This window comes from Neopsephotus bourkii, unplaced genomic scaffold (assembly GCF_033783945.1).
Source record: "Neopsephotus bourkii isolate Nb327-2 ecotype Australia unplaced genomic scaffold, CSIRO-AGI_Nbou_v1 NB_479, whole genome shotgun sequence".
Taxonomy (NCBI): Eukaryota; Metazoa; Chordata; class Aves; order Psittaciformes; family Psittacidae; genus Neopsephotus; species Neopsephotus bourkii.
The window spans coordinates 328,016-350,030 of NW_026900980.1; the positions used below are offsets into that span (position 1 = coordinate 328,016).

Here is a 22,015-nt window from a genome sequence, read left to right on the forward strand (position 1 = left end):
AGCGCCCGGTGCGTAGTTCCCAAGCCATCAGCGTAGCCAAGAGGGACCGGACCGGACGGCTGCCGCCTCCGGAGCGCTGCGGGCTGGAGGTGAAGAGTGGCGGTGCCGGCCGAGACCCCTCCCCGGCTGGGGTTGGGGGAGCCGGAAACTTCCCTATCGCGACGCTCCGAATCGGAGGTTGCTGTTGGTATTCACTTTAAAAGAGCCTGAATAGGACTTTTTTTTTTTTTTTTCACTTCCCCCCACTTTTTTTTTTTTTTTTAAAGCCAAAGCTTTGTTGTGCTAAACTAGTTGGACGAGTTAGGGTGTCGCTGCTCCCGATTGCTCTGGCCAATGGAACCCGATCCACCCTGCTGTGCGTAAGAGCGCAATTAAGGATTTAACCAAGCCTATGCTGCGCCCCAGCCAGCAGTCTGCCGGAGACAGACACAGCGCCGCAGCCTCCTCCCCCAGACATGTCTGCTTAGACCCGAGCAGCCCCATAGCCAGCTCCAGCCAGCCGCCGGCTCCGAGCTATGACAGGAGTATTTGACAGAAGGGTCCCCAACATCAGGTCCGGCGACTTCCAGGCTCCTTTCCAGACGGCCGCAGCCATGCACCACCCGTCCCAGGAATCTCCCACTTTACCCGAGTCCTCGGCTACGGATTCCGACTACTACAGCCCGGCTGGGGGAGCCCCGCACGGCTACTGCTCGCCTACCTCGGCTTCCTACGGCAAAGCGCTCAACCCCTACCAGTATCAGTACCACGGTATGAACGGATCTGCCGGGAACTATCCTGCCAAAGCCTACGCCGACTACAGCTACGCCAGCCCCTACCACCAGTACAGCGGGGCTTACAACCGTGTACAGAGTTCCGCCAGCCAGCCAGGTGAGAGTGGGGGGCAGGGGCGGCAGATCCCGAGGCGAGGGGGGGAACATACGGGACCGGGCCAGCGAACCCCGCACATCCCTGCCCCGCGGGGAGGCGGCTTGCCCTGAGCCATCGGGAGAAGTTAAAAAACAGTAATTAAAAGCAAGAAAGGGAAAAAAAAAAAAAAAACGGGAAAAAATTGAAAGGGGGGGGGGGGAATAAAAAGGAAAATTACAGGGAAAAGAAAAAAAAAAAAAGGTGAAAGCTGTTCGAGTTTTCCTGCCCAGCCCGCAGGATCTACAACACAAATCCTGGGACAGTACTTTAGGGAAGCAAGCGTCGGTCAGCTGCCCCCCGAGCTCCCCCAGCTGCCTCCCTTCTGCTTCCCCCCGCAGGAAGAGCGGGGGAAAATAGCTCTAAGCCTTGTTGCGTGTCTCAGACTCGGGTTCGCGTGGCAAAGAAAGTTTCCTTCCCTCTGTGCTGGAGGGGGAGAGGAAGGCGGCTGGGAGGGGGAGCCCGGCAGTGGTGAGGCTGCGGAGCCAAGGGAGGTGTCCCAGAAAGCACCTAGGTTTTAGCGTTTTCCATTTACTTCTTTGTAAGTTGTTGAGGCGGGGGAAATGTGAGGACAGGGAAGAAAAACCTAAACCCAGCCGTAGCCAAGCCAGGCGGCCGGGGCTTGGATGGGACGGTGCCGCAGCGGCGGCGCTTGGGGACACGCCGGCAGCGCTGTGGACAGCGCGGTTTTGAGGGTGAATGGGCCGGTGCCCCGGGTGGGTCTCGGCTCCGCTCCGGGCTGGCCTCTACCCAGCGGGGCCAGGTCAAGACCCTAATCCCTGTGGCTGCCGCGCATGCCCCGCGCCCCCGTCCGCGCAGCGCTGCGCACCAGTTGGGATGCCCGTGGCGGCCGGGGTGGGCAAGGCCCTTCCCGGAGGGGGCGCGGCCCCCCGCGCTGCATGGCGGGGAGCCGGCGGAGGGTGCGTGGGACCGCGTTCCAGCAGCGGGAGCCCCGGGGGGAGCCGCGGGGGCCCGTCGGGCAGGCGCCTCTGCCCGTCCCGGCCCGCGGGCGGGATGCCGGCGGCGCAGGCTGCGCGGGGAGGAGCGGCGCGGAGCGGAGCCGTGTCCCGCGCCTTAACGTCTGCGTCTGTGTCTCTCTCCCGCCCTTGCGCCCGTGCAGAGAAGGAGGTGGCGGAGCCCGAGGTGAGGATGGTGAACGGCAAACCAAAGAAAGTGCGCAAACCCCGGACTATTTATTCCAGCTTTCAGCTGGCGGCGTTGCAGAGGAGGTTTCAGAAGACCCAGTACCTCGCCCTGCCCGAGCGGGCCGAGCTGGCCGCCTCCCTGGGACTCACGCAGACACAGGTACCGCGCTTGTCTTGGTTCAGCTCGGCTCGGCCCGGCGGGGCGCAGAGCCCTAGGCCTCCGCGTCGCGGAGGGCAGGGCCGGATCGTGCCCCGCGGAGGGGCCGGTAGGGCGGCGGGGAAGAGGGTCCTTCGCAGGCGCGGAGCGCCGTATTGCCAGTCGGGCATTAATGGTGTCGGTTTCCCTCCCCCCTCCTTCTTTCCTCCCCTCTCCCCCCGCCCCCCTCCCAGGTGAAAATTTGGTTTCAGAATAAAAGATCCAAGATCAAGAAGATCATGAAGAACGGGGAGATGCCTCCGGAGCACAGCCCCAGCTCCAGCGACCCCATGGCCTGCAACTCTCCACAGTCACCTGCGGTTTGGGAACCTCAGGGCTCGTCCCGCTCCCTCAGCCACCATGCCCACGCACACGCTCACCCTCCAAACTCCAACCCGTCCCCTGCATCCAGCTACCTGGAGAGCTCCGCTTCCTGGTACCCCGCTGCCAACTCCATCAACTCCCACCTCCAACCCCACGGCTCCCTACAGCACCCGTTAGCGCTGGCCTCTGGGACAATCTATTAGAGTCTGACCCCTATTATTTTATTATTTTATTTTTTAATTTTTTTTTTTGTTCCTTGGACTCCCGTGTTTTACTGTTAAGGAATAATAACGAAAGGAATGCATATGGGGAATTTTTAAAAGGGAAAAGAAACAAAAAGATTAAAATGTGTAAAGCTTGTGCATGTAACTTATTGCATTTCAAAGGAAACCCCTTTTTTATACAATACGGACATTTTTTGGCTCAGCTGTGGACACTATCAATGGTGCCTTGAAATCTATGACCTCAACTTTTCCAGAGACTTTTTTCAATGTTATTTTAACCCTGTAAATAATTGTAGATAGAGGAATTAAACTGTATATTCTGAATAAAATAAAATTATTTCGACCACGAGAAACGTTTCCAAATTACCCCTTTTTCTATCGATAAGAGGGAAAATAATACTAATAATGATCATAATGCCAAGTTGCTTGCAGAGAGCGAGGGAGGAAAGAGGGATTTTGATGGGCCGGATCCTGGGAGCTCCTGTTCAGTCACCGGGCCAGTTCAGGCCGTGCCAGGGCAGCCCGAGTATATCGGCAGTATCTGGTCCTTGTAGGTGCCTCCCCAGGGGCGAGCCGATGTCCAGCGATGCTCTCTCCCCGCTGGAAAAGGGGCTTGTGCCGGACCACTTACACCTTCTTGCACAGTGATTTAAGCTGAAGCGATAGCTGCCCATCCTGGCGGTAGAAATCAAATATCTCATCTTAAACCGCCCTGAATCCTTTCCTGAGAGCAATTAGCGTCGAGAGCTGCACACTCCACAGCCCATCAGTCGCCCGTGTGCGCTCGGCTAATTATACAAATTACGTTTCCGTCAAAGGGAGCCACTAAATGTGAGAAAAGGATAAAATGAGGGCCCCGCTCCCATCACTCCCGGTAAAAGCCTGCGGCGGCTCCGGCTGAAGGAGGCACGTTGCGAGGTACTTGTATTTGATTTTTTTATTTCTATTTACACGATTTAGGTAAGACCCCAGCGGCGGAGCCGTGGCTGGCGCAGCCCAGTGCTGGAGCCCCTCTCCCAGCAGAGCTCCCAGGTTTTCCCCGGCAGCCACCGGGGTCCCCAAGGCGACCCACGTTCCCGCGGGGCTCCCACCTCTCCTCAGCCATCAGGGAATCGCGCTGGGAATTCAGGGCCGCGTGGGGTAAGGCGGCAACAGGGAACGTGCCAAAGGCGTCGCTCGAAGGATCCCCGAGATTAACCTTCCCCCCCCCACCGCTGCCACCCGAGGCTGGGGGGGGGGGTTGGGAGGCGAGGCTTGGAAAGGCACCTCCTGCCCTGGGGCGCACTTACCTGTCTCTAGCCTTCCTCCCTGCTGCCCTCCCCCTCCTTCTCCCTCCGCTCCCGCCTGCCATGTTTTGTGCGTGTGCGTGTGCGTGTGCGTGTTTCTCCACGAAGAAAGAAGCCCGGGGTTGCTGTTTTGTAACAGGTTCGGGGGTTGGTAAATGGCTCGCAGTACAATAGACCAGTTTGTTCGGTAATGCTGCTCCCTGCACGCAGGGGCGGGACGCGTGGGTGCCGGCGGAGGGCGGCAGGGGCCGCGCCGGCTGCCCACCCCTGCCCGCTGCCTTTGTAGCGGGCCTCCCCGCAGCTCCCCGCGTCGCCTCCGCGGCTCTGAGGACCGACTCCTGCTCGGTTCATTTGCAAGGTTTCAGGGACTTTCCGCTAGCTGAAAAGCTTGGCTTTGTCTCTTTGCTAACTTCCACCCCGTGCAAAATAAAGCCCGACTTTTTCTTTTTCCTCCGTTCTTTTCCTAGTTTCCCTCTAGAAAATCATTAATATTTCCTTTTCAACCTGCAGTGAGAGATTCTCCCCTCCCTGAGGTCCCTTCCCTTTGCAGAAAGGCTTGGATACCGGAGGTGGAAGTCTATTTCCCAGGTGGATCCACCCACCCCTTTCTTTGAGGAGCTGCCGCTGGGCCGGTGGTGACGGTGACCTGCAGGGCCCGGAAGGGCTCGGGTGGACACCGTAGGAACAGCCCTGGGGAGGTGGGATGCCGGCAAGGCGGGATGCCAGGCAGGGATGGGAATTCACACAGAGTTACTGGGACCTGACGTCGCTCCCCTTTCCAGCCAGCCGAGTCAGCTCGGTTCGGTTTCCATGCCGGTCCTCCTCCCTGCTTAAGTCCTCCTCCTCCCAGCTTGAGGTGCTGTTGGGCAGGTCGGGGAGAGCCTGGCACCTCTTCCCTGGAAAGGGCAGCCAGGCCCACTTAGGAGATGCCTGGGGTTCCCGTGGCCTCAATGCCCAATGCGGGGTCTACAGCCGCCCGTCGTTCTTGAGAGCCCCTGGCAGAGCAGGGTGGATGATTCTGTCCCCCCAAGTCCCTACACGCACCCCCGGGGCTTCGGCGGCTGCCGGGGGGAGCCTGGCTAGTCCGGGCCTCCCCCCCCTTGCCTTCCCGGGAAAGGAATGGGATAAACTGTCCTTTGTCTCACGCTGGGTTTGGGCTCTGCGGATTACTGGCTCGGGCATTTTTTTTTTTTCCTTTTGACTCCCTCTCTCTTTCCCTCCCTTCTGTTTTCCTGGCGGCCACTTCCCTGTGGAGCCGGGGCAGCTCGGGGAGCCGAGAGAAGCCACATTCCTGTGGGTGCCGAGCGGCTCCAGGGCTGAGCCACAGGGCCTGACACACACACAGACGCACAGACACACAGGCGCACAGGCAGAGCAGCCTGCAGCCCCGGCTGCCCCAGACCCAACGCTCCCGACGCTGCCCGCTCCCCTGGGGCTCTCCCACCCACAGCAGATCCAACATCCCCTGCGCTCACTCACAGATGGGGCGCACACCCACAGCACCCACACCCGAACCCACGCACCGGCACCGGGGGAACCCCTTCTCTCGTTCCCAAAAGAGCCCCCGCTGCTCCCGCCCGGCAATCTCCCCCTCCGTCCAGGGGAGCGCCGCTGCCTCCTCGCCAAGCCACTCGGGTTCCCTCCCCCTTCACCTCAGGTAAAAGCACCAACCCACCCCTCCAGCCTGTCGCCGCCCCAAGGCAGCCCGGCCCGCTCGCCAGGCGGTTCTGTAGCCCTCGTCTCCCCGCAGTGTCCCCCATAGATTCAGTCCCCCGGGCGCTGCCCTGTCCGCCGCCGGCAGCGCTCTATCCCGAACGTTCATTGCACATGTGGCATCCATTACAGATTTCTACCACGCAATTTTGCGACTGACAGACTTTAGGTGGTTCGGTTGTGGATTACGGAAAGGAGATCTATTGCTTCAGGAAAATCGGGGGGGGGGGGGGTGGAGGGGGACAAACCCCTCTTCTTTCTCTCAGTCATTTGAGCGTCTGCCTGCAGTAACGCAATAACCTGCTTTATAGGTCAGACAAGAGCCGTGAAAATAGGAACCGCGGAGTTTGCATTAAGCCTCCCTTTCTCTTTTTTAGGGAGAATCTATGTTGCATCAATTCAATGTTTCTGCTCTTTGTTCGGCAGTGCGCGTATTTCCATGCGATGTGGGAGGATAAAGCAATGGCTTATCCTCTAGGATAAACCAGGACTACAGACCCGATAAATCCCGACACGCGCCCACGCCCCGGGTGTCTGTGTGAGCACCTTCCACGGACACGACCTTCAAAGCCGCAGGAAAAACTCCCAACCCCCCTCACCTCCTCACCCTTTAGGTGAGGGCCCGGCCAGGATCCACGATGGCTCCAGCCCTTGGCATGGAGGAGCCTTGAGATGGCTCCTTGCTACCTCCTGCTCCTAGACAGTCTGGAGAGGTTGCCTAAACCTCAGCCTGAGCTTTGCGGCAGGGATCAGCGAGCCTTGCCGGGTCGGATTCTGACCTGGCTCCATGCTCTGCAGCAGCATCCCCTGCCTGACTGTGGGGCTGTCCCTCCATCCCAGGGAATACTTACCGTCTCCTCCATATGCATCGTATAACCCGCTTCATAAGACTTTCTCCTCGCGGTATCTATCCACTGAGCGTTCTTTTCGATTCCTTCGCGTTATTTTTATTAATTTTAATCTTAATATAATTAATTTTATTAATTCCCGTGCAGAGGACGACAGGACTGAACCGGGGGGGGGGGGCGGGGGCGGGGGGGGTGCAACAAGGGCCCCCTCCTGACTGCTCTCAAGCCAACCCTGCCCTGCGGTACCTGCCGGTGGGGCAGCAACACCACTTTGATGATTTGGGCCATTAAAAATGAAGCGGGTTTGTGCATTTCGTGTCCAGGGTTAATAAAACCTAATCAGGAGTGGAAAGCCAACTAGCCCAATGAGTTAACCTCGCTAGCTGCAGGTAGTCCTGTTAGCCAGGCTCTTTCGGTTAATTAATTACAATTGAGTCGGTTCTGTGATAATTTCCTCGAGGACCCCTGAGGACTGGTCCAGCAGGAGCGCAAAAGGCGGCGGACTCCGCAGCTTCCCGCGGAGGGAGCGCGGGCCCCGTGTCCCTCACCCCGCACCTTCCCCGCCCGGCTTCGAGGCTCCCGAGGCTTCTTCCCGCAAGCTGTGGCTCAGGAACCCGAGAGGAAGCAGAGGACAAGGGGGACCCCTCTTCTAGGGACGGGTGGGGACCCCGCGGATACTGGGAGAGGCTGCGGGAAGAGCGGAGCCGGGAGGTCGCCTAGGGCAGGGGAAGCCTGGAGCATCCTCCTCCCCCGCCTGCACATCAGGCTCTCCCTCCTCTGGATTTGGACACGTAGCGATTCAGACCACTGATTTGTTATTTTCTTAATTCCCGCTCTTCTCATTCCCTATGAATCAAACAATCTTTTGTCCTTCAGAGTTTGATTTGATCGCTACTGTTCACATTTCACTTTTGTATTTTTCTCTCCCTATACCATTACTCATTGAGTGCCCCGTGAAATTACAATCGTACATTTTCAACTCAGCAACCCATTTGCAGTGCAAAAATAGGGTCTAAATAATGGCTGAATTAGCCCTACTGGACAGTTTCAGATGTAACACTCTGTAATAATTATATTGCAGGCTGGATTAGGATGCTATTATCATAATCTGGACGTTTACAATTATCTGTAATTTGCAAAGATGCGCCAGGTCTTGATTACAGCAGGTTTTTTTTATCAAGCTAACCATCACTAAACAGTGACAGTAATAACAGCTAATTTTGCTGGCAATATAAGAGGTGCTGGGGTGTGCAAACAATTTCACACCTGGATGTGCTCACTCAACCAAGAATATAGAGAAAGAGCTTCTGCCCTGAGACTCAGAAAAATATTCTCCACTGCTTCTGTTCAGTATAGATTTCTAGACCCCGAGCCTTGCTTAGCAGATTTGCACAGGGGGTAAGTTTTGGGGCTCGCTTGGGTTTGGGGTCGCTTTGTGGCTGCTTCGCGCCTTCCCCGTCGAGGCTCTCTCCGTCCCTGCTCATTCCTCAGCTCCCGCGGTCACTCTTGCGCCGGTGGTTTCCCTCGACGGGCCGGACCCCGACAGCTTTGCGCCCCTTTTTTACCCTTCCGGTGCTGCCGCGGGCAAGAGGACGAGGGGATCCCGACGGAGCGTCGGTGCGGGGCTCGGCGTCTAGCGGAGAAATCCCGCCAGCCCCCGGACCAGCCCTGGGGCTGGCCCCGGCTCCCGGCTCTCGCAGTGGGGAGGCTGCAGCGGGGCTCTCCGTGGCGCCCATCCCGCGGCCTCGGGGCGGTGGAGCCCTGCTGCGGGCGGGAGGTGGCGGAGCGGCGGCAGGTTGGGGGGTGGCGTGGGGAGCTGCTGCCGCTCCATCCATAGATGACGCTGTTTCACGAGAGTCTCCCGGGGCGGCAGCCGCGAGTGGGAGCCGGCGCTATCGCTGCTGCCATTCGCTCCCAGGCAGCTCTGGGGAAGGCCTGCCCCCCGCACCTTCGCCCACTCTGCGGAGCTAATCCGGCTTTTGTATTATTACGATGATGATAATTTATTTGTTTGTTTGCTTGCTTGCTTGTTGTCTGGGCTTTATTTAAGCCTATCTGAGAAATCGTTGGTGGGGGAGGAGGGCAATGCGCTCCCACAGGCTTTCCGCGCCGGCAACCCACGCTGCCACCGGACGGGCCCCCCGAAACCTCATGACAAGCAGCAACCCCCTTCTGGCACCCCCTGGGCAGCAGGCGGAGGTGGGGCTGGTACGGGACCACCCGCTGCCATCCCCTATCAAGGACTGCAGAGAAAGGGTTAAGGCGCTGTCGGGCCAGGGGGGCCGGGAGCAGTCGGGCCGGGCTCGGCTGGAATCGGCTCGGATGGATGGACCAGGATCCCTGGGCTGCGGGGCTCCCGCAGAGGGGCGTCCGACGCCCTCCGGGGGGGGGGGGGGGGCGCGGGTAAACCCCCACAGGGGCCTGCCTGGGGCGGGAGGAGAGGGTAAGGCAGGGCTCCCTGAAGGATGCACACACACACACACAGACGCACAAATACTGTTGGTTTAACTGTATGGTAGCTTTCTCTCCAGTGTCATTTGAATAATTCAGTGAGCCCCACTACCAGCTGTACTTCTGAAGCCTCTTCCATTCTTTTCAGCATTATAATTTTGGTTAATTTTCAATTTTAGGCCTTACGTCTCTGCAATTTGTGTATGAATAACAGAATAATTTTCCTCTTTTGTTTCGCCTTTCCTGTTCCTGAATCTAAATAAAGATGGCTTTTTAGTATTAAAAGTGGAAGAAAATTACAGGTAATTATCTTTGACGGTAAAAATGCTGTAATCAGCGGGCTACATGAAAAATTACTCTAATTATGGCTGCATTTAAGAGAATGGAAAAAAACCTTCTTGTGGATAAAAACCTTAAATTGTCCCCAATGTCTGCTTCAAATTGGATGGCACTGCAGCTGGAGGCTTTGTTCAGAATTGATCCTGGGGAGCTCTGAACCCAAAGTTTCACAGTGGGAAGGGGAAAAAAAGAAAAGAAAACATTTTTCCTAATGTAACAATACGAATGGTAGAAAATGACAAGACTGATCGGTTTTAAACCACTCTGAAGACTGACTGAGCGTGGAAGTTGCTCAAAAAAAAAAACAAAAACCAAAACAAAAACACCCCCCAAAAAACTGGTATGTTGGTAAGTAGTCTTTGCTTTGTGTCTAATTATAGTGACTGTCCTTTTGCACGACTGTATGTAGCTGTCATTATATGGAGCACTCTGAGGATCTCTATTGACTTCTGATAAATGGCTCAGTGGTTTCAAGGTTCATAATTTGAAGGATGCCCAGGTCTCTAGCCATTAATTCTCGCAGTATGGGGCACCCAGCTTGGCTGAGGAAAGGGCTTTTCATTGTCAGGCGTTGCTGTGCTTTCCACAGGCTGGTGCGGCTGGGGCTGGCCGGGCAGCGCGGTGTGTGCCTGGGCACCTCTTAGGGCTCTGGAAAACATTCCTCCGCTTGCATTGTCTGCTCTGGAAAAAACAAAGGAGGGCGCCTCCTTTCTTAAGAATTTGGAGGCTCCGAGCTTTGGGAAGAAAGGCAGGGCTCTGGGCTTCGCCTTGGTGAGAAAGCTCAGCTCAGCTGAGCGGAGGAACAGGGAAATCGCAGCAGAAATGGCCGGGTGATGGGAAATTTCTTCTAGGCTGATATTTGCGCTCTCGCTTATTTCCTGTGCTAGTCGTAGCCTTAAACCCAAACCACCAGCTACCCCCCTGTCCCCTCGCTCCATCTTTTCTGTCTGTGCTGGCAGGTGTATGCTCGGGGGAGGGAGGGGGGGGCGGGTGTGTGTGTGTGGGGGGATGTCCGTGCGGGCAGGCAAGGAGGGAGCAGCGTCCAGCTGCCCGGACTGAACTGGTTTGGGGGGGTGCACACCGGTTCGGAGGTGGAGAGAGAGAATGAGGAGCCAGGCGGGCGTTTTGTGGCTTTTACTCTATATATGAAAGGAGACAAAACCATACAAAGTATATGTACAACTAAAATTCAACAATATATACAGAAAGGTTGCTCGGGGGGAAGGTCCCTCTCTCTCAGGGGTGAGGCTGCCGGCGGGCAGCGCTGAACCTTCCTGCCTTGCCGCCGCGGCGGGTCCTGCCGCGGATCCCTCGCTCTGTCCGTCCTGCTCGTCTCCGGGATTCTGTCCGGCTGTGTGCGGGTTGTGTGTGCGCGGGTGAGGGGCTCTTGGCGGGAGAGACAGTGGTTTCTTCGGAGCCGCAGCCCGGTGCATTTTGAGAAAGCATGCAGGTTTTGCTTCGTGGTAATCTTACAGTATGTTTTCATTTTTTTCAACCAGTTATCCTTCCTTCCCCTCTTCATTTTTTTTTTTTTTTTTAATCCCTTCATCTGTCTTTGAATTTTTTTCCCCCAGTCCGGATTTGATGAATAAAAATGAAGGAGCTTTGACTAGTCCCTCTTTCATCATGTAATGTCTTTAGCTCATTAAACAAGTAAAAACGGCTGCCATGGTAGATTCAGGTTCTTCTTGTGGGCAAAGTCTGTAAAAAGTTTGTTTTGACGTATACTCCACAGAGAAAGAGGCTGGTGCCCTGGAGTCCAAAGGAAAATATCCTAAAGAGAAGTGTCTTCTGTGCGCCAGAATGAAAATTGTGTCTTTCTGTTCGAGATCAATCGTTGAGGTTACTTAAAAAAAAAAAAAAAAAAAAGAAAAGAAAAGAAAAGAAAAAAAAAATAAAAGAAAATGAAGCCACTCTGTCTCTTTGCCGCATCTACAAGTTCACACAGAGCCTGTTAGCTGGCACGGCTTGGCAAAGCAGGGGAACTTCTTGCCATGTCGAGACGAGGCGTTCTTGGGAGATTATTTCTCTTGGACAATTCACATCATTTGTGGTCTCTGCATTGTGTCTTGATGTGGAGAAGAATACCAGTGAGAATAGCCAGGCATGTAGCTGTTGGGAGGCATATTGACTCCCTTGGCAGAAGCTGAAACGTCCCAAACTGGAGGCAGAGCCGGAGAGCGCGGGGAGAGGGCTGCGGAGCCGGGCAGAGGGTCGCTCTCGTGGGGGTTGCTGCCCTGCTTCAGTAGCTTCTTGAACTTGGAGCGCTTGTTCTGAAACCAGATCTTCACCTGTAGAGCAAAACGCAGCGGGTATTAGGCTGCCGTCAGCACCCAGGGCACGGCAGGGGAGCCCCTCGGAGCTGGGGGTTTCTCTAGAGAAGGTCTGGAGAGCCCACGCCAGCCGGGTGAGGAGTGAGGGAGAGGGAGAGGGGAAGGAAGGGTAGCTGCTGCTGCTGCTCTTGGGCTCTGGATGCAGCTTCAGAGAACAGGAGAGGCAGAGCGGATCTGGAAAGCGTGAGGGATGCAGGTTTTAGGCTAGAACGTTATTTTCTCTTGGGCAGGCCAGAGTGATCGAGCTGGAGCAGAGTACGTGCTCAGCACTGTCCTGCTAAACGCCTCATTCGGAATTTTGGAGGTCATTTGATCATTTGGACAAACTGTTGTCAAACATGGGCAATCATATGATTTTGTGCCAGGAGACAGGAGCCAATAAACAAAGGGCATCTTACAAAGAAAGCACTCATCCAAAAACATGCACGATCAAGCGGTCCTTGGTGATGTGACGGGGAAGGAGGCGCAATGGAACCAGGACTGTGGCTTTATTTTAGAAGCTGTATTTAAAGAAAGAAAAATGCTCTTTTCTCTGCGAGTAACTGGTTATAGAGATTGCTTTGGGTCTCATCCTGCTCCTAATCCGGTAGAGCTCCAGCGGAGGGAGCCTGCACTCCAAGAGATGTGCAAGGATCGGGCCCACTCTGGCATGTCAGAATTGTTACAGGAATTATATATCTGTATGTAAAGCATATATAGACACATACTTCTTAAAAATCTGTCAAAGAAAACAACTCTTCTTAAAATCTTACAAAGGAAACAACTCCCACACGTGTATTTGACCTTGCAAACTTTACAGATGTAATAGGGCACAGGCAGGGTGCTTGTTTAGCTGAATGCTCAGGATCGGGCCCTTAAAACCAAATCTCTTGAGTACGAGAAAGCAAGCGAGACAGCAGTGAGACAGAGTGTGCATGGTAAGGATGCTAAAATCCCATTTGAAAAACCATCAGGTCTATTCCCATGATTAATGTTTGCTGAGTACTTAAAAATCGCTGGCTGGAAGCGACTGTTATCAACGACAATGATAAAATCCTGAAGTTGTTTGTTAAGCTCATAAATTCCCATGATTACATTTTACCCGAATTGATCCCATCTATCCATGCACTTCCCCGCAAACCCCAGCCTGGGAAGCCTGTAATGCCTCATGTGTCTTTCAAGCTTAAATTAGTCGAATGGCACAGCTACTCCAACCACACTTAACTATGGCTTAACCTGCCATAATTTTGTACACGGCTGTCTTTGATCTTCAGATCTATTATCACCTTTCGTACATCTTGCCCAAGGGTAACCGCTGCTTTTGCGTTAGTCATCCCGGGTGAATTAACTATTGATTTTACAGGTATTTCCTAACCTGTTCTTGCCTCCCCTCTGCCTAGAGGTTGCTACGAGGCAGCTTTGCCTTGCTCTCAGCTCTAGCTCAGGCCCAGCGATACCTCGCCTTTGTTTTGTTCTCCTTTTCACAGCTGGGCAGCTGCATCTCGGTGGATGGGATGATCCGAAAAGACAAGCAGTTTTAAAATGTTATGTGTGGCATCGAAAGGGAGCGCTTGCTCGCCAGACGGCCGAATCCCGCTCCCTCTGCGGCAGACCGGTCTTTCTGTCGTGCATTAGATAAATCCTGCCACGCATAGATGGGGACCGTGTGCGATACCTTCGCTACCGCTCCCGCACAAGGGCCAAGACGTTTGGGGAGCATCGTACTGTGCTTGGCCTTTATTGCTCGAGCAGGATTTCAGTGATTTGGGATTCCCAGTAATTACCTGTGTCTGGGTAAGTCCTAATGAAGCTGCCAGCTCAGCTCTCTCTGGAAGTGCCAGGTACTGAGTCTGCTGAAAGCGATGGTTTAAAGCCTGGAGTTGTAGACTAGAGTAAATGGTTCGAGGCTTCCGAATCTTTTTCCCTTTTCCATTGAATCTGATTTCACCGTTTTCAATCACTGTGGTTTTTTGCTGATCTGCAAGCGAAATAACACAGCTGACACATCACCCATTTTCCCTATTTAAAGCAGACGTTTTGGCTGCCCCACAGCTCCCCTGGACGCTGCAGCCTGCCCCGGTGCTGGTGCAACATCACCTCGGGCACAGCGGCTGCCGCTGGGGAGATGACGGGGGGTATATGTGTGTGTGTGTGTGTGTGAAGGAAACAACCATCCGGGCCGGGTGGGCACGCTGCCCTTCCTCGAGGGAGAAAAACTACTAGTATTTGAACAGATAAATAGGAAAATATATTGCAGGGCTGGCTTCGTGGAGGGATGCCCGGTTCCAGGGCCATCCAGGTTCTACCCAGCTAACTGACTTCGCGTCGCCGGTTTGGTGGTCAGTGAATCACTAGTCCGAGACTGTTAACAATGCTCTCCCCCCTTCCCCTGCCGTGCCCCTCCGGATGAATACATAAAAACAAGCGGCTCCCTGCAAAAAATAATACATAAATCAGGCGGCCCCCGAGCGGAATGCTACCCGCTCGCCCGGAAACTTTCACTCCTCAGGTGTTAGCAGGAATTTTGCCTAAAGCTGGTCCCGCAGTAACAAAGGAGCGCCGAGCTCAGCCCCCTGCCCGCCGGCCGCGGGGCGGGCGGGGAGGCGCCGGCACCCAGCGCCGCGGTCCCTCCGGCAGCTGCCGCCGGCTCTGTCGGGGGAAGCACGGCGGCCACGACAAGCAGTAGGCCCTCGGGAATGACCAGCCCCCGCTTCTGTCCCCGCCGCCCCGCGCACCCCAGTGTCGGCATCACCCGGCGGGAGCGGGGGACACGGCGGGGGTCGCTGTGCGGGCGCCCGGAATGAGGCCCTGGGATGGTGGAGAGAAGGACAAAGGGGGGGCTGGCGGCGGGTCGGGGAAGCGGTGCCGGCTCACCTGAGTCGTCTGCCCGCGTCTGGCTGGCCGCGCTGCTGTTGTGGTAGGACTGGAGGTACGGGCTGTGCTGCGAGTGGCTCACGTAGGGGTAGGCGGCCAGCGAACGGTGGTTGTAGGAACCGGCGGTGCCGGAGTAGGGCGAGCTGTGGTGGTGATGCTGGTGGTGCGGATGCGAACCGGCGGCGGAGTGCAGGCAGTGCAGCGGATAGTGGGCGCCGGCCATGGCCGGCGAGCTCTGCTGGGAGTGGGGCGGCGGCGGCGGCTGCGGCGGCGGCGGCTGCTGCTGCCCGAACTCCATGAAGGCGGATTTCGAGGAGTCTTGCGCGTCCAGCCCGTCAGCCATCGTAGTCATGGTCATCATCAAAGTTTGGGAGGGAGAGCGCGGCGCTCCCCGGCTCGCCCCCCGCGCTCTGCCTCCTCTCTGCCCAGCCACCGCCGCTCCCCTTACCCGCCGCGGCACCGCTGGAGAGGCGGCGGGGATTTAATTTAATTTCTTTTCTTTTTTTTTTTTACCCCCCCCTTTTTTTTTTCTCTCCTTCTTTTCCGCCTTTTTTTTTTTTTTCTCCTTCCCCCCCTTCCTCTCCAAGGAGTCGTTGTGCGAGGGGCCTCGTTCACTGAGGGAGGGGAGGAAGGGGAGGGCGGTGTGCGGGGTGTGTGGAGGGGGAGGGCGGGCTACTCCAGCCGCTTTTTTGCGCCGCTCTTTTCCTTCATCCCCCCGGCGCGTGGGGTGGGTTGTGTTGGGGTTTTTTTTGGTGGGGGGGGGTGGGGTGTGTGGGAAGAGAGCGAGAGAGGAGGGCCGGGAATACGGGAGGAAGAAGAAGGAGGGAGGCTGGGGGGGGGGAAAGTTGTGGGGCTCCGCGCTTCGACTTGAAGGGCAGGGACACACATAAGTCGAATGGTTCGTCTCCGGAGGGCAGCGCCTCCCTCATTGGTCACTCAACCCCCTGACGTCACCGCCCCGGCAGCGCGCGCGCTGCCCGCCCCCCTTTCTTCATCCCCCCCCCCTTCACCCCTCGTCTTTTCCCCACCCGTGCGCGGGGCGCGGAGAGCGCATCGTGAGCGCTCCGCTCCCCGCGCACGGGTGGGGAAAAGGGGAGCTCCTGCCCCTATCTCCCCCTCATCACGCTTTCCCCGCCAAAATCACGCATCCCCTCTCCATTCTCCCCTTTCATTACCCCTCTTTTCTCTCTCCCCCCTTTCCTTGCGCGGTATTTTCAGAGAGGCGAAGTGTCGCGCAAAGGGTTTTCAACACACACGCCCCCCCCCCCCGTTCAAAAGCGGCGGCGGCAGCAGCTCCCCATAATGGCTTTCAAATATATGCAAATGGCTACGTGCGGTTGGCGGTTTTGGCAAAAGCTTGATTAGGATATAAACGACCCGAGGAAAAAAAAAAGACAGAAAAAAAAGAAAAGAGAAAAAAAAAAAGTGCCTGCGCCCTAAATTTGTCTTTAGATTACAATTCCAGTTGATTTTATTTTATTGTCAACATTGTTAATGATAAAAATAGAGTCGTTTTACGGTTATTTTTACTTTCTGGAAGGAGGCAATTAGACTTCTAATCAGGAATACACAAAAATCTCCCATGATTAACTGCAGTACTTTGTTCAAATTGCTGCTATAAAATTCAGAACAATTTGCCTGTAATGATTATGGACTGGGTTTATTTTGGGAGGTGGAATAAAAGTGGATATAGCATAAATTATCCTCTAATTATACACCAGTGTCGCCTCAATTATCCTCTTATCAAAATGGTTGTCTAACTGCCGCATTTAGTTTCAATTCTCTCCTTTTTTCTATAAAAAGAACTTCATACCTTGTTATTATTAATCCATTTATTATTTGCAAGGGGATTTATATCCGAACATCCAGGTGGTATTACCACTTCTCTTTCAAAGATGGACTAGGGAAAGACATTAAGTTTGATCCGGCACGGCGGAGGATCTCTCTCCTCTCTCTCCCCTCTCCTCTCTCTCCCCCCTCTCTCCCTCACTCCCTCTCTCTTTTCTTCCCCCCTTTCCCTCGCTTAAATCTCCTGGCGTCCAGCTAAGCATGAACTCCGGAGACAGACCCCACCGCAGAGGACTGAGGTAGGAAGGACTCGGCGGAGCTCTCTAAGCCTAGAGAAATCCCGAACTCGCTCTAGACGGGGAAATGGGCTGAAGGCTCCGGGCTTGGAAAACCAACACCGGCATCGGCAGCTGCAGCTTGCAGAGCCTCGAGACCCCCCCAGCCCGAGCGTGGGTCCTGACACTGCCTCTCCCGGCCACATTGCCTGGGGATCCGCGTCTAGATTTTCAAGATTTATTTTTTTTTAACGCCTCGGTTTTGGAAATATTCAGAGTGGGGTTTTATTTCTTTCTGGGATTTCCAGCCCCCCCTTTCCCTTTCTTCGTTTGTTTTGAGGATTTGTCTCTCCGCAACCCGGTCATCACCCCTGGGGAGGCGAGGGATGCAAGCCCCCGTTTGCATACCTCACCGTCCGCGGGGGGAGGGCGGAGGGGAAGGGGGTGAGAAGCGATGCTCGATCGGTTGCAGGGCATAATCCACAGCGTCTCGGTGCTTATAGTTCAGCTGGTTTATTTTAGGAGGGGGAGGAGGAGGGTGTCCTTTCTCCTGGGCGGCTGGGATGTTTGGAACCCCCTTACCCACCCTCTCATCGTTGTTTCACTTCTTGAGCCCTTGGAGCCGGTTCAGTAACTCTGAATGCAGTTGTAAGTGTCTTGCCTTGTTCTCCTGCTTTTAACAAGAGTTCCACTTTAACACGCGAAAGGGTAACCCGATCCAGGCGTTTACAAATCTACAATGAATAAAAATATAGAGAAAGGGGAAGAATTCCTACTGGGACTCTTTATTCATAGGTGTAGGTAATGTACTCAATAGGAACAGGTACATTTGGCAGTTTTATTGCTTTATCCCCTCCAGCTTGCTATTAAGATCACGAAGGCGTTTTCTCGCAGGTGCACATACTAGCACTTTCTCCAGCAGCAAGAGCGTGCAGAACAAAAGGTGTCAGAAAATAGGCTGGGGAGGGTTTGCAACACGTTGCTTTCTGATCTCGAAATAATTCCTGCCGCATAAGTGGTGCTAACTCGGGAATGAGGGAAAGGCAGGAGAAGAGACCACTTTGAAATAACACCTAAGTGCCGCCTTGACGAAGGGAATAAGGCGTCTGAGTTAGGCAACGTGAAACAAAAAGGAGAAGAAGAAAAGGGAGGGAGAGTCTGCAGAAGCTGCTCCCTTCCATGAGGAGCAAACGATGTTACATGTGCACCCCTCGCTCAGCCTAGTTGAGAGCGAACTGCGGTGGTGCGAGCGGGTGTTGCAGCCGGGGCACGGGCAGCGGCTCCGGCTGCGGGTCGGGGGGAGCGGAGGAGCCGGTGAGGGGGGAACCGTGGGCCACCCGGCGCTGCTCTTACCCCGCGGTGCTCAGACATCCCCGTCTGTCGGCAGGGCAGTTGCCTCCATCCAGCCTCACACCGATCATATCCCCCAGTTTAATTAGGCCCACAGGGGGGCGGAGGGCAAAGGGGGTCTGGGGGGCAATAGGGGCCAGAGCCGTGCCCTGGTAGTGGAGGCAGTTGGAGGGGTATTACTACTCCGAGGGAGGTGCAGGGCCCCGGCCCGCTCTCTACCGGGAGCTGCCGGGGCGGCAGGGGGTTCGGCGCTACCGAGCACCGGTCCTCCCCGGCTCCGGCTTGCGTGCAGCCGAGTTCCGTGACCGGCCGGCCTCCTAAGAAATTAGATCTGTTATCAGTAGCTCTGAAAGCACCGGAGCAATGGGGTGCTCATTTCCGGGAGGGTGACTCATGAAAAGGGGGATTGGGAGGGTGGCGCACCTCCTAGTCCCCTTGCACTGAAGTGATTCTCGAAGGGTACAGGCAAACAGTCACGAGTGGGACACTGTGCTCCAGAGTCGCCTGGTCTCGGCCAAGCTCCCTTGGGAGCTGCCACATAGACGGGCCAGAAGGGGCAAGGTCCGAGTTAGGGAGCGCCCTTCCCCCCCCCCCCCCCACCCCCGCTGCCTGGGAAAGGCAGGAGGAGCCCATCGCCTATGACCCCACTGCCTGGCTTTTCCCGACGATGGAGGCTGCAGACCTGGCCGAGGGTGATAGGGATGCTCCGGACCGCGGACAACACCGCGTCCTGCCCGAGCATCCCCGGCCGGGTTTCTCCTACTCTCACCCCCCGGTTTGATCTCCCCTGGTGATGAGTTCCGCAAGGCACCCTCGCTTGGCTGGAGGGCAGGGAGGCCTCTGAACCCCGGGAGGTACTAGGGCTAGTCCCTGTCCTCCCCCAGGCTGGCTGAGAGCTGCGGGAACAGCGCGGCTTCCCTTCCCCCTCTCACTCCCCCCCCCCGCCCCGGGTGCTCCTCTGCTCCGCTGCCGCGGTGACGGGCGGAAAGCGTGGCACGGGGTTCCCTGTGCCCCAGGACTGGGTGACTTCGTGCTACTGATTCTTCGTGTCACCGCGTTGCTTTAATGATGTTTGTGGCTAATACTTTCGAAAGACCAAACCTTGTCTGCGTGGTCTAAAGACACATTTGTGAGTCGAAAGATGTCACACAACAGACACAACAGTTAGAAGGAGCTGACGAACAACAGGAAACGGGGTTCTATTTTTAGGGCATAATAGGAAGTTAATGTAAGCGGCCAGAGGCTTCCTATATGCCTCGGAGCACCTTCTGTTCATTCATTCATTCATTCGTTCATTCATTCATTCATGCGATCAACAATAACAACAGGGGAAAACAAATATACCCGTTCCGCTCCTCATCCCCTCCTTCCCGAGAAGTCCCGCTCTGGTGTTTGCACGGATGGGCTCTGCAAGTGGAGACGCTCTTTTGGGTTGTTTAGCTGTTTTGTTGGTTTGGGGGAGGTGGTGGGGGGGCTGATGGCATTCCTCAGGCTCCCCCTAGATGCTCTGGCTGGGGGGCTCCCGCCAGCAGAAGGGGTGCGCAGGGGCTCAGGGCTGTTCTCAGGGAGCATGTATCCCCCCTCCCTTATTCACATCAGAGTGCGGGAGAGTGTTTTCTGTCCTAACCCGGCCAGGGTGGCTGGAAAAGTCTTATTTCAGGAATTACGCTATTGCGCGTTTTTCCGCACGTATGTTCATGTGCACATTCCGCGGTATGCTCATGTACGTACACGAAGCGGACCTTGCAACAGGGTTTTTAAAGGGCAGAGAAACGTTGGTGGGGAGAGGCAAGGGTTAGTGCAGGATCCCCCACTTTTTTAACAACAGGACGGAATCCACAAAGCAATTGCAAAGCGCTGAAGAGAGAGAGCGGGGCTCTCCTGCTGGGTGGTGGTGAAATCTCGGGAGAAGTGGAAAGAAGCAGAATATTGCCGCTAGCGGGGATCCACTCCAGATGCGTTTTTTGCTGAGGGGCTCCCCCCGCAGAGGCACGGGGCTCTCCCCGGCCCCCCTACCCTGCCAGCACAGCTCTGCCCGCGTTACGTACAGCTCCCGAAGACGCTAGAACAAAATATCGCCCCTTGCATCCGCCGACGGCATTTTTATCCCCCCCCACACTCCGTCTCTCGAGTTAGTTTACCCCAAAACACATGGCCTCCTCTCTTTCTGCCAGCATGTCATATTGCCATCGTCTTAATAGCAGCTGAGTGGTGAGCAAAGGCTCCCGCAAAAGGAGGTCACCTCCTCAAGCTGGAAGCGGGCCATTTTAAGGAGAGACACTGGGGAATTTGAGCGCTGCCAGTGCAAGAGCAAGAGCGGAGCGGAGGCTCCTCTGGATTTCAACCCACTAACATTATAACAGACAGGCAGGCGTCAATGGCTTTCCATACCGCGAGTGTGAAGGAAGTGGCAGGGAGGCGGAGGGGGTGGGGGGTGTGTGTGTAAACCCCAGCCCAGCCTCGCAGATGGATCACACACGCCGCTCCCTATATTGTAGCCTGGGTCAAAATAATAGGAGTCAGAAGGGGAAAGATCCAGTGGGAACCAGCCACTGTCTCTTGTACAGATTTGTAGCGAAGCCTTCGCTGTAATTAAAACCTTACAGCCAGATTCATTTTATGTGTGGCTCCACAGAGGGTCAGGCTTTTTTTGGTTAATGTTTTGTCGTGTTGTCGTTGGTTGTTTTCCTTGATGGGGAAGGGGTCTGGGGGGGCTTGGGTGAGTGAGATGTGGGTATCTGCATTACAATGGAACTGAGCTTCAGGAGAGGGGCTGCCCGGCTGGCGACGCAACCTGGCAGAGCCCCTGGCGGAGGGCCTGGCCGTCCGCCTCTCCCGCACCTGGTCAGGTGTGCATCTCCGCCGAGAGCCGGAGATGAGGGATCCCCATGGGGAGCCGGTGCGGGTGGGTTTGCCTCCGTCGCCCCTCCGCAGGGAGCCTTACGAGGGAGCGGCGGTGGGGGACCTTTCCCTCCGTGGATCAGGGGGAGCCTCCCCGAAGGCGGCCGCAGGTTTGCAGACCTCCGCCTGTGAGGCTTTGGCTTGGCAGACGTCCCCGCCGCTCGGGTGCTGCTGAAACAGAGATGTTGTTTTTAGCGGGGACTTCTGTTGTTTTGTTTTCTTTTCAAATGAAAGAAAAAAAAAACAACAATAATTTTAAAAACACCAAACCCCAACTTCTCCTGGCAGAAGAAGAAGACGCCATCCAATTAAAAGAAACAACCCAACAAACCCACCGCCGCTCCTAAGTGTCCGTCTTGGAAGGGCTCAGAGGCGAATGGAAACTCGAGGCTCTTTCAAGTCAGCAGAGAGGCTGCAATTTCTCCTGCGGCAGCGGCCAGTTCCTTCCCCGAGCCAAGCGCGGCTCAGAGTCTCCCTTTCCCTCCCTCCTCAGCCGTGGCTCCCTACGGCCACTCGGGTCCTGCCCCGGTGCCACCCGCGGGGGTGTGTCACGCCGGTAGTGCTCGGGAAACCCACGGTGCCGGCGAGGGACAGCAGAGGCTTGAATTGCTGCAAACGGGCGCGATGTCCTCTCCTTTTAGTGTGTTTCGCCTCCGTTTATTTTTAGTACACTTCAAATGCCTACACATTTCCCTTGTTGAGATCAGTGCAATTATTTACTCTGCCTTTAGGGATGCATTTACCCAACCATGGAATGGAAATGTAGTAAACACTGCTCAAAGTCAATGCAGTTATTGAGGTTTATTTAATAGGAAAAGAAGTAAATATCTCGGCTTTACTTGTTTCTTCAGGCAGCCTCGTTATCTACAGTAGATTGCAAGGAGAGTTCTTCACTCATTCCCATGTAATGAGATTGCTTTATATGTTTATCTCGTATCTATATCTGGCTACAGCCTCTTTTGTCAGGGTCTCAGAGGACTATAAAAACAATCTAAAAGTTAATTTAGAAAGGTAATCCAGAGGGATTCATTATCTGATCTCTATAGAAACTCAGCTTGGTGAGGTCCCCGTGTCTGAGGGCGT

The 22,015-nt window shown here is 55.4% G+C and overlaps 2 protein-coding genes across 2 annotated transcripts; one reads left to right on the forward strand and one right to left on the reverse strand.

Moving 5' to 3' along the window:
• Positions 1-316: 316 nt before the first annotated feature.
• DLX5 (distal-less homeobox 5) lies at positions 317-3,148 on the forward strand. Its single transcript, XM_061350036.1, has 3 exons — positions 317-870; positions 2,027-2,211; positions 2,442-3,148. The coding sequence occupies exons 1-3, from the start codon at positions 516-518 to the stop codon at positions 2,772-2,774; spliced, it is 873 nt and encodes a 290-aa protein (XP_061206020.1). The 5' UTR covers positions 317-515; the 3' UTR covers positions 2,775-3,148.
• Positions 3,149-10,975: 7,827 nt separating this feature from the next.
• DLX6 (distal-less homeobox 6) lies at positions 10,976-15,384 on the reverse strand. Its single transcript, XM_061350037.1, has 3 exons — positions 14,619-15,384; positions 13,529-13,722; positions 10,976-11,723 (listed from the first exon to the last, which is right to left on the reverse strand). The coding sequence occupies exons 1-3, from the start codon at positions 14,977-14,979 to the stop codon at positions 11,472-11,474; spliced, it is 807 nt and encodes a 268-aa protein (XP_061206021.1). The 5' UTR covers positions 14,980-15,384; the 3' UTR covers positions 10,976-11,471.
• Between the last annotated feature and the right edge of the window lie 6,631 nt (positions 15,385-22,015).